Source organism: Emydura macquarii, unplaced genomic scaffold (assembly GCF_026122565.2).
Source record: "Emydura macquarii macquarii isolate MOO-44397 ecotype Brisbane River unplaced genomic scaffold, CSIRO-AGI_Emac_v2 contig_3295, whole genome shotgun sequence".
Lineage (NCBI taxonomy): Eukaryota > Metazoa > Chordata > Testudines > Chelidae > Emydura > Emydura macquarii.
The window spans coordinates 3,905,531-3,917,923 of record NW_027133432.1 but is presented as its reverse complement, the minus strand read 5'-3'; the positions used below and the strand labels follow the sequence as shown (position 1 = coordinate 3,917,923).

General features: G+C 37.2%; 1 protein-coding gene across 1 annotated transcript in view; it reads right to left on the bottom strand.

Annotated features, from left to right (window-relative positions):
• MYO6 (myosin VI) overlaps positions 1 to 12,393 on the bottom strand; it is a 116,612-nt gene that overhangs the window by 42,904 nt on the left and 61,315 nt on the right. Inside the window, 4 exon segments of the mRNA XM_067532704.1 lie at positions 2,487 to 2,660; positions 3,635 to 3,730; positions 5,234 to 5,361; positions 8,118 to 8,190. Of these exon segments, the coding sequence (XP_067388805.1) occupies positions 2,487 to 2,660; positions 3,635 to 3,730; positions 5,234 to 5,361; positions 8,118 to 8,190 (471 nt within the window).

The following is a 12,393-nucleotide window of genomic DNA, read 5'->3' as shown; positions in this document are numbered from 1 at the left end:
TCTTAGATTGAATTTAAGCAACCTGAGAATTTAAATAAGGCCCTGATGCTCAAACTGACTGTTGCAGGCAACAGGTGAACGATGAGAGCCTTAGAATCAGGGTAGCACATTACCACCTCTCCATAGTAGAGTTTGGTTAGGACCTACATATGCTGGGAACGAGATAAAGAGACAAGGTTACATTTTTGGCACAGGAAGAGCCTGATCTTCCACAGACTACTGTAATGCTTGACTTGCTGACCTTACAACACCGACTATCGAATCTGACATTACACAAAATTCTGACACCAATTGGTCAAGCCCTGTCCTGCCCTTACTACTGCACTGTGTACCACAAAACAGAGGATTGCTTTCAAGATTCTGATTTTAGACTAGCTGGTCTAATATTTTCAGGGAGCCGAGTACAGAGGGATTTGGGCTGGGGCATACCAAATACATTCCACTGCTGCTGTTCCAGCTAAAACTATCAGCGTCTCTCCTCCAGAGGATGCAGGGGCTTACTGGTTTTTCTTGCACATGAAGTTGCTGGACTCTAGTTGACGTGGTTGGGATGAGCAAAGGAGTGTCATGAGAGGCATGGCAGGCAAGCTAACCTGCTACTCAGTTTTCACTGATGCTATATACTTTTCTTATCTAATTTGAACAAACTATTTCTTTTTACTTAAATTTATTAAGGAATTTATTTTATATAAGTGTTGTTTTGTTTGGGAGGGAATAATTTAATTGTGACTGTCAATGTGCAGTTTTACAACAAACAACAACAGTTTTATGCAAAATCTATATACGCTCATGATTCAGTAAAAAGGAATAATCCAGTGTGACCCATGAGCAAATCTACTAAATGGTTTAATCTTCTCTCTCATATTGCTCTTATGAATCCGGCACACTGTCAAAACTGGTGCTGTTATTGGAAATTTTGATCAAATCCTGAGAAGTGCTGAGCACTTGCATCTTGCATTGATTTCAAAGGAAACTGCAGATTCTTAACACTTTTAAGAATTTGATCCATTGTTAAGACTATTGAGCATCAATTGCTCAAAGTATCGGTTCCTCTCCAGATTAAATGGCCCATCGTTTGCTCAACTGATTTGTCTGAATTAGATACCTGGTACTGGGGCAGGGAGACAGGGGAAGTGAGACAGAGGTGGAAAGTCATTTGAAATTCCTTTACTAACCATCAAATAACAATCTTATTTTATTATTGACATAATTATCGATACTGTCTGCATTCAGCAGCTCTCTAGTGTTAATTTTAAAACTTACTTTACTCCATGCTGTAGATGCTTATATTTTAACAGTCTGTTTCCCACCTGAGCATTAAAAGATCATCTTTTTTTCTAAAATGTAGTCACTGTGCCTCTTAAAAAGACTTTGCTCTCTAGAACATTATCTAGGTAACTTGTACAATTCGAGAAATTCTTGATTGATTTATTCACATTTCTCAATATTCAAGTGAAGAATTCCCAGGCTTAAACCAGAGAGGAAAAAACCCCTCCTATGGTAGTGATACATGCCCAAGTGCTATCTGAAGTGAAATTTAAATTTCCAGTGCTTTAAGTGTTTGTTAGGAGAATATGTGTTATGTCTGGGAAATTAATACTAATGAATTACTGTAAGTATAACATACACAATCAAAATGCCACAGAGGTACAAAACACTATAAAGACTGATGTGTTGAAAAGAACTCATGCTGAAATTGCAGCAGCTGTGTAAATAATGAGTCCATGAAGGTGATCAATTTACCTGCAGCCCCTGGCTGTGCCTGCTTTTCCTCTCTCAACTTCCCTATAGTTCTCTCTAGCCATCCTGAGCTGAAATAATCCAGCTAAAAATAAAACTGCTGAATGAGGAAAGGAAGCAGAAAACATGTGGAGAAGACAAGGCTTGAAGGTCAGCTTTACAGCAAGTGGAAGAAAGGAGAAAATTAGGAGAAGCATCAGATACTATGGTCAGGTAGTGAAAAAAAGGAAGTATTCAGCACACTATCAAAGCAATCACTATTGCTGTCTTACACCATTTTAAAGGAGGAAAACCAGTTTTAAGGTTAGTTTTTAAATTCTGAGATGGCAACTTACTGACAAACAGTTACCTCTACAACTTCAAATAGAATGGAAGAACAGTTTTTGTCAAATTGAGAACTCACTCAGAAATTATAGGTTCCAGATTTATAACAAAATCTTAAAACTTTTGAAGCACAAGTTCCATTTGGCTTTGGGGGAAAAAAAAAAAGTAAAGTAAAATGCTGCTGCATTTTAAAATAAAAGGAAGAATTACTTTCAAACAATCTTCATTGTTTCCATAGCACAGGCCATCATTTAATTTGAATATATGATTTCATTACATTTTATTTGAACAACTATTTAAGAGGAATTTTTTTCATGAAACTCAAATTATCATCTGATTCTCCCATCCTTAAAGTTCCATTCATTTCAAGCAACTTAAAAACAACACACTAAAGGAAATAACTCATTTTAATATTCCAATACCTTGAATTTGTTTCCCACACTGATGAAGCTAAGCTTTCCTGCTTTTTGTTTGGGATCCTTGTTGTTGTTAGTAGTAGATTCAAATAGTTGCCGGACAAATTTATCCTTGGATTCACATATAAGAGATTCAAGGGACATGTGCAAAGCATCATTGTTTTTCTCCACGAACTGGGTCTGAAAAGAAAACAAACCAGTAAAGCATTGCATATAAAACTTCACAGTATTTACTAACAGCTTTACTTAGTCCTAAGTAAAGATATACTTTGTTCAAAACTTCCCAATATTAACTAAAATACCTAATGCTAAAATACCAAGAATTTGAGAGGAGAAATATATTGAGAAAATATTTAAGATATAATTGTAGAATATTTATTGTCCTATATGACAGTAACAACAGTAAAGAGAGAAAAGTTTTAAAGCACAAAACTGGGAGTCATGAAATTTGATTTGAAATCCTGATTTCACTGAACTCAGTGCTAGTTCTGCCACTGACTAGAACAGCACCAGAATTTCAGCCCTGGTTTCTATTTCCAGCTCTCATTGCCACACCATTCAGGTGTGTTGTGAGGCTTAGTTTGTTAATGATTGTAATGCTCTTTGAGATCCTTAGACGGTGCTATAGAAATGCAGAATTATTCATACCTTAACTAGCATATATTAGTGTTGGCAAATGAAGAGAGAAATAATTGGGATATTTTGGTCATTAACTTGAAGGTGCTTTTAAAAGGTCAGTCTTACCAACTAAATGAACGCAAATCAAAGACTGAGAAATTTGTATCTAATTTTACGTTATTGGAATCAATTAAAATTTTGATGTTGACTTTCATGGAATAATGATTGGGGCATTTCTGAATCCTGAATACATTTACTACTGAGCTAACAGTAACAACAAGCTATTATATTTATACCTCTATTGATTAAAGATTGATTAGACATATTGGATTAGTCATCATAAAGAAAAAGTTGAAGTGGCCATGTCTCCTTTTTGGTGGTTTGGGGATACATTTAAAGTTAAATCTTTAACTCAGCTTATTATGCGAGACAAGAAGTCTCAATTTCCTAGCTTTTATAGTAAAAAACTAACAATATAAAGGAGGATATGGCAGTATAAGTGAAATAATTAATATGAGTTTGTTAAATCAAGTTACCGTCTCATAGCACACTGCTCCGGCAAAATGTCGGATAATAAAGCCCTCATCATCTCTGATATTTCTGTGAACAGTCAGTTTAGACTTCCTGGGAATCTGCAATAAAAATCCAGGTTACAAAAGAAAAATCATTAAGGACAAAGTAAGAACAGTAAATTTTCAAATCATATTTTTTCTGCCAGAAATACTAGATGCTACAACTTTTCCTGTGGATTAAGTTTAAAGCTGTGAGAAACTCCACTATTTCAGTTCACTGGGATTCAAACAAACCCTTCTTAATTTTCATTCACATCCTGAGCTTTTTCAGCTCTGAATGAGCCTGCAACTCAAAGTAAGATAACACTGCAACTGCCAAGATTAACAATTTTTTTTAATCACAACTACTTCCTAGTCCAACATTAATTCCCACAGGTGGCATGGAATGGAATGGCAGGTGGCATGGAAGGTTCGGGATTAAGAGCTGAATAGCTGGATACAAGGCGAAAGACCCAGATGTCAGAGTCAGTGCTACAAGTCGAAGGCTGCAAGTAGTAGCTGACTATTAAAACAGAAAGAGTCTGACAAGAATTTCTCATACCACAGGAATCCAGTTAAGGAAATAAATTCTAATTTAGAGGAAAACATACTTTTGTTAAATTTGCCTATATTTAGTTATTATGGAAGTGGCATTTCTTGTGTTTTTGTATTTTGAAATATGCCTGTAAATACATAGTCCAGGATTGTGCTAGTCTTAACAGTACACTTTAAAATATATATCCTTTTCCAGATTGCGCCACAGTTTCATTTTTAAAGTACTAAGTGGGAAACGAAACGGAAAATGGGACTAAACGGATATTCTTAAAAACACACTGCTGAATATCTTGGAGGAATTTAGAGAGATAAGGGGAAAAAGGCTAATTTGATGGTATCATTTCTGCTTTTGTAAAAGCATCTGAATGAAAATCCTTTTTATTTCCTTTTCATAGCTAGAGATTAATAGATATGTATGGGAGGTCATGATATCCACTAAAATAAAAATTATGCACAAGTTTGCTAGAAGAGATAAACCATTACTGAACCTTTCAACAAACCTAAGATGAGTTGACAGCTTGTGAAGCATCACAAGAACATATGAGTTTCATATAGTTTGGGATTGCATAAAGAAAAGTTTTCACAGCATTAGTTAAGACACTGGGTTCCAGTTTGTTTGTGTTTTAGAAGGGAGAGATGAATACAGAATGCTTTCTAAAATGGACATTTTTCTACTTCTCAGTAAATCATTCTATAAAACCTAAACACTGGTTTCAAGACTTTCCTCACAGTTTTAAAAATATCTTACAAAATATAAAATAGACAGAGAGGACTTTGATTGGAATGATCTTGGCCTTGGCCATCCTTTTGGCCAAAAAAGCTCCATGGGCGTATTGAGAGAGAGAATTGTGCTGCCTACTGTTGCCCAAACCGATTTTCTGACTGGGAGTGCAATATGCTACCACCAGACTGAATGAACATCCCTAGAGGATTTCACTTGGTTTTTTTAAAATTTCTTAAATTATACTAGCATCCATTGCAGCAACTCATTTTTATAAATACTAATAAAGAGGTCATAAGTAAACCTACAGAGAGTCTGAAATGCTCCTTGTGTTTTTGGTGCACCATAGAAGTAAAATGCTGGTCACTTGGTTGTGGAAGACGATTTTCTTCATCCAAAATATCCAGCACGCCTACTAATTTTGCTTCGATCAAATCTATTTGTAAAACAGAAATCAATATGTTGGTGAAAGTGCTATATATAATTACTTATCAGAACAAGAACATAACATCAAAAATATTACCAACATGGTACTGCATAATTATTACAACCATCTTAGTTGAGGCTAAGAAGAAATCTAATCACTCCAGACAAGTTTGGCATGTATAGCTATTGATTTAAGCAGTATTCTATAGCACCCTGTCAGATTCCAACTGTGAAACTGGGATACAATGAAAGAGTGAAGACACACTAGTGTACTAGGTCTTTTAAGACTATACACAGTTTGATTTTAAAAGTTTCTCAGATAGGTTTCTCATTGTGCTGAATCAACAGTATGAGGAAGGCTCGCATATCCATGATGGCAAGAACAATGGAGAATGACCAAAAGCTTAAAAAAGTTAAACAGACTTTAAGCATACTTATGGCAGCACTGGATCGGATTGCTTTTGAAAAATTATGCTGCTTTGACTGTTATATACACACTCAGATTTACTACATGTAAATTCTCTTTTCTAAGATGACAATAATAAATACACCTGTGCCCTTAGGTTTATATTAAAGGACAAAGAAATTTAGGATTAGATGGTCGAAGGGACTCGGGTGTCTAAACACCAATTTTAAGTGCCTAAATCCCACTTTTATACACCACAGACCCATCTGGCTGATCCCTAGCCCTGTAGGCACCTAAATTCACCCAGCGCCTAAATTTTTTTTATATTAGTTCCCTAGGTGCTTAAGTTTCTACTTAAGTCGGTGCATGAGCCCAATGCCTCTCTCCAGGTATCTGGATGCCTTTTTCAGGCCTAAGCCCCACCGCAATCCTCAAACTAGGTGCAGATAGGTGTTCCCCTGTCAATCTTGCTTGAAGAGCCTGATCCAGCAGGTGTGCTCTGAGGATGCCTATTATATTGGAGCCCATTCAAAATGTCACTAAAGGAGGTGGTAGTGGTGGTCACTTACAACTTTTAGCCCAATGACTAGAGCACTCACTAGGGATATAGTAGACTCAGGTTCAACTCCCTCTTCTGCTTGATAGGGAGACAGGATTTGAACCAGGATCTCCAACCTCTCCTGAGAGTGCCCTTTACTCTGACTATGGGATATTCTTATGTGGTCTCCTCAATTTCTCCTGATGCAATTGCTCCAATTTAGAGAAATACTTCAATAGTCATTGGGCAGAGAGCTAGAGAGAGAGAGAGTGTAAGAATGGCTCTATAGCCTGGTGGTTAGGACACCAACCTAGGTGGAAGCTCCAGGGTCCAGTCCCCCTGCTCCAATGGCTCTATTTATCCAAAGAGGAATAGCTTCAAGCAGAGTGATTGGAGACCCACATCAGAATATCCTATAGACCACTGGTTATGGCACACTCTTCAGAGGCAAAAAATCCCAGTTCAAAATCCTCTCTCTCCATCAGAGGGGGGAATTAAACCTGGCCTCCCTATAGTCCAGATTTAGGTACTTAACTGCATGAGAGAGGTGGGGTTTAGGACACCCTTCTCATCTGCATCTCACTTTGTCTAGTTTAGGGGGCGCCACACGTAGTATTCATGGATCCCATTCTTAGGCATCTCTCTCTCCACATGCACTGTATAAGGAGCCTCAGCCCTTCACCCAGGCTTTGTGATTCCAGTGATTTTCAAATACCTAAAAGTTAGGCATTAAAACACTGAAATCTTTTTGTGGATCCAGGTCCTAGAGACTTCTAGTAAGCAAGGATTTAGAATTTTTAAGAGACTTTATCAAGTGACCTAAGAAAACATTCTGGATGTTAGAACAACCTCTGCCATTTCCTTTCTTCTGTGGGATAGGAAGGACCCTCGCTACGATTATCATCAATTATTTTTGTCTTGCAGTAGTGCCTAGAAGCTGCAGTCATGGACCAGGATCCTATAGTTCCCATCCCCAAAGAGCTTGCAGTTCTAAACACCTGCCTTAGAAATGTTAATTTAGTTTTTGAGATCATAGTCTAACGTTATACTTCAGTAATAATAGGATACATTTTAGGTCATTACTTTTTTTGTTCAAGTAACAAGTGGAAAGGAAAAAAAAATCTGACAAAACTTAAAGGAAGGCCCCCTTTATTTCCAAATATACAAATATCTCTGCTTTGGTTCACACATCTTTTAATTGCCTCACACCACAAAACTATTACTCAGTATACCTCACACAATCTGCTTTTGATTAATTTACTCGGAAAATTCCACGTGTTCACCACTCTCAGATCATAAATTCTTCAAGGCAAGTACTATGTTTGAGTATTTACTTATATGCGCCTAGCACAATGAGACTCCATCACTAATTTGGGTTCTAAGAGTTACTATTATATACATAGGGCAGAAGAATCTTCCCTGAATTAATTTCTGCCAGAACTCTGGGACTACTCTCTGCAAAAACAAACTTGCAGAAGCTCTGATGAAATCTCCCCCTTCAACCCTGTGTAGGAACAACTCAGTGGGCAGAAGTAGACAGCACTTAGAGAGGTGCAGGTCATCTGCTACAATGGCCACAATAAAATAAATACAGCCCCAACCTTGCAACTGCATCAGTGAACAGACACCTCTGCGCCCATATAGACACAGTTGCAGTATCAGGGACTAAAACCCCACAGAAAGATCCACAATGCTGAGATGGTTACTGATATGACAAAATTACTAAATTACTTAACATATTTTGTCTATTCTATTGAAAGCCACTATGCTCCAGGACCATAACATTTTAAAGAAACAGTATCAATTTTTTTCAGGTACATACCTATACAATCCTGATTATCTACATAGTGCACTTCATTGACTCCCAGACCTTCTTTCTGGTAAAGTTCTTGTTCCTAAAACAGAAAAAGTAAAATAATTATTTAGGAGAAAATACAGTTTACCACAGATTTTCTCATTCACCAGAAGAGACAATTTTAACTTCTATAATGACAATGAACAAACAAACATGAGATTTTAAAGTGCTTGGATATAGCTTAATATAGTCCCAATTCCATTTCCTTAATACTAACAATACAAACATGCATTTTAGGTAAATGAGGATAAAGTACTTCAGTAAGATGTACATATTTGGTTTGAGAATATTACTTTCAAATGTTAGAATCATTTGGAGTTCAGCACTTTGTGAAAAATAATTAACAGGAAAAACTGATCTTTTAATTTAATTTATTTCTGGTTTCGTAGCAGGGTTACTTGATTACTTTCAAACATATTCAAGAATTTGTAAAAGGTCCACCCAATATATCCTTGATAAAAATAATTTCCTAAAATGAATACAAAAACATTTTAAGAAGCTTGAATCCCAGTTTAGAATGCCACAACAAGACTGATGAGAAAGTTATGATCTTTTCTCCTTTAAAACATAAAATACCCTATGCAGAAGGTGTAAGTGCCATTTTGAGCATTCTGATGATCAGAAATGTGTCTCTTGTGCTGTGATTCTTAATGACATGTGAAGTGGTTCTAAAAATCACATACAACTAGCACCACAAAAAACATTTTTAATTTCTTAAATTAAATTAAATTCTTAAATTTCTTAAAATTTCAGAAATATATTTCAGAAAACAACATTAAGACATGTTTTACTTGTTCATTAAGCAACTTTGTGCCTTCAGCCACCCAAATTGTGGTGGGAGATGTCTCATGGAGGTTAAAAAAATGAAGATGTTTTGGTTTTTAAAAAAAGGTAACAAAACATTTTAATGAAACTTACAAGGGTTTTTTTTTGTTTTTTTTTCCAATTTCTAAGTTCTAAAATTCTATAAAATAGACTAAGACTCAATCATTCTTCCCACTCGCCACCTTTGTCCCTACCTGCTCCCCCTCCCCTTTTTAAAAATATGCTTTTTTTTTCCAAACTCAAATGTATTTTTTAAATACTTCCCAGACATAGCTGCAGGTCACTCTGGACAATAAACTGCAAAGTTAAATTTTTCTATTTGAAAATTCAATTGGGAGCAATAAACATATCTCAAATGTGCTTTTATTACCCTTTAGATTACAACAGCAACCATAGGACTCAAACAAACAGGATTGTGGACCTATTCTTCTTCCATGAAAAAGGGACATCAAAGTAGAAGGCACAGAGGTGATTACATGAAAAGTTAACCAACAAGTTATGACTCTGGGAGACCTTCAATGCCAAATGGCAGAGCACTCACCATAATGTAACTCCTATCAGGTCTGACACATTCACTACTCACAACACACAGGTGTCACAATATACATATAAAAGGTGTCATGTAAGGTATCATATGTAAACACACTGGTGACACACTATTCCCAAAAATCATTGTGTGATGTACGTACAGACTATATAAAAAGAGTTGTGTGTGTGTGCTGGAAATATATGGGCTTCAACTGTGTTTGGGAGGCAGTGCATACACCAAGCTAGGCAAAGCCTAGAGAAAGGAATGTGGATTGACATGTTTTACTGGCTTGAATACAGGCAGAGGACAAGGAAAGTACATTTACATATAAAGTAAACAAAGCCATCAACCTAACTAGTGGCAAAGGAGATGATTTAGTAAGCATGTTGGGGAGAAGAGGGGGATCTGCACCCCAGGAAGCCTTCCTGCTCTTGAGGCAGACACAATAGATTTTGGGAAATAAAAGGGGAGAAAAAAAAGACATTTTAGTTATCTATCATTTAGGGAACAGCACTCTCTGAGCCCATGAAAGTTGGAAAGTTGGAAAGTTGGATCTGAGGCAAATATGTTGGTAACTTGATGTAAATGAGAAAATTGCATAGGCAAAGATTGTAACTTGCTAAAATTAAGTTTTAGATACTAGAAAATGTTTTGTTTGCAACTATATCTGTCTCTTTTTCTCTTGCTTAGTATCATTTAAATCTCTGTTCTTTATAAACAAGCTTATTCTTTTACTATAAACCATATCAGTGTTGTTATATTGAAGTAAAGTGAGAATCTTCAGCTAACAGGCTGATATATGCTCCGTCTCTTTGGAAGCCGTGAACTCAGAGTGAGAGACATCTCTGGGGAACTCCAGAACTGGAGTTCACTAATTGTTACCTATAAGACAAGGTTTAGACTGGCAGGTTCTCGAGGAATTTGCTGGCAAGACAGACAGGCTGGAATGTCAGAGAGCTGACACATATCTTAGCAACAGCACAGCTCTCACTTGCTGAGGCAGAGGGGTAAAACAGTGGTTTACAGTTCTGGGTGTCCTGAGCAGAATGTCACAGTGGTGTAGTCTGAACAGGATTTACACACAGTTTACTGGTTGACAGAGTTTCAAGCACTGATAAAGTAGATTTTTAAGTGATTCAGAGTGAGAAGGCTGGGAACAGTAAAAAAAAGTGTACAGTTTATTGTTTTTCTGTTAGTCTCCGACAAAAAAAAAAAGAGAACCAAAAGAAGTATAAAAAAGGAGCAACAACAAAACGTCTATGAAATTAGAAATAGCCAGACTGGAGACTGAACAGAAAGATAAAGAACAAGCAGCTGTAATAGCAGTGCATGAATGCCAGGAGTGAGACATTGAAAGGAGACCCAGAGAGTGGGAGGCAGAAAGATAACAGCAAGGAGCAGCACACCAGCGAATTCTGGAAGAGGAGACAGCTGCCCTCCAAAGAATCATGTAACATAAAAAGAGAAAAGCCCAAGAAAAAGAGAAGGAAAGACAGCATAACCTGAGCTGGTAGGAAAAGTCTGGACAGGTCCCCTGGGTCCCAAGTGTTCCCTCCCCACGAGGAACACTCAGTTGAGATAAATTATCCCCTGAGTCCAACGAATCAGTTTGCTCTGAAGAATACTTCAGTACTTTTGAAAAACTGTGAAAATTACATAAAATTCCAGAAGCCCAGAAACTCCTCACTGCGGTTGCAAAGCTCTTGAGTAAAGCATAATTGTGTTTAATGAAGTGGAAATGGAACATGGTTTGAAGTATGTTGAATTTTAAAAAGCTGTGTTGCAAATGTTTCATATGACTCTTGAAGTGTACAGGGTGAGTTTTAGAAACCTCCAAAAAGGTGATGAGTCCCAGAGAATGTGTGTATAAAACATGTGATCTGATGAGCAAAGGGGAAAGAGGCTGATTATGGTCAGTTATTTGACCTCTTTGCACAAGAACAGTTACTGAGCATATGCTCTGACATCAGAGAAGCCATTTGGGATAAAACTTTAGGTTCTGTAAAGGAAGCAGCTGATCTGGCTGTTTCCTATGAACAAGCCAGAGCATCCAGTGTGTGGAAGCCACAAAGAGAAGGGCAAAAAGCCTAGTGTAATGGGGAGACCCCGTTTTACCTCAGGAAAGGGGGGAGGTTGGGAACACAGACACTCACCTTCCCAGAACCAACTCCCATCCTGATAATCACATTTACAGACCCTGTTCACAAGAGGACAGTCAACGAAGGTGTTACATATGAAACTCCATTGAACATGTTAGGGACAGTGGTCCTAAGCAAAAGGGAAGCCCACATACTGTCTAGCCCACAAGTGGACCAGGTTGGCATCTTTAGCAAAACACAGAAGGTGGGGACAATGTGATAAGAGAAGGGAGTGGACAAGTAGGAAAAGACGAAGTTGTCAATGACCTCGAAGCTTAGGAGGTGTTATAAATACATTTGCTCTGATTCTAAAGCCAATGTCTGCTCCTGATATAAGAAATGAACCTTCTGATATCCACTGAACTAGCTCTGTTAATGCAGATGTGGAGAAGGAAGTACTAGAATCCCTTTCATAGAATTAGAAGAAGCATAACCCTTCTTAAAAGATGCAAGACATCTTGGGAATAAACTATCCATCAAGAAAGTAGCTGGTGCCAGGATACAATTGACTCTGTAGAATCCCTACTGGCTCACCTATGGATGTTTATATCTTTATTTCCAAATTTTCAGCCAGTATGTTTACAAATTAAAATTCAAAGGCAGTGGCTCCAGACACCAAAAACTCCACACACAGGTTGTAGAGTTTGAGGTATTCATAGGAATTCCCACAGGTTCACAGTAAACATTTCAGGTAACTCCAAAATTCATCTAGACTGTACAAAAATAGATAAAGGTATCAATAAGAATAACA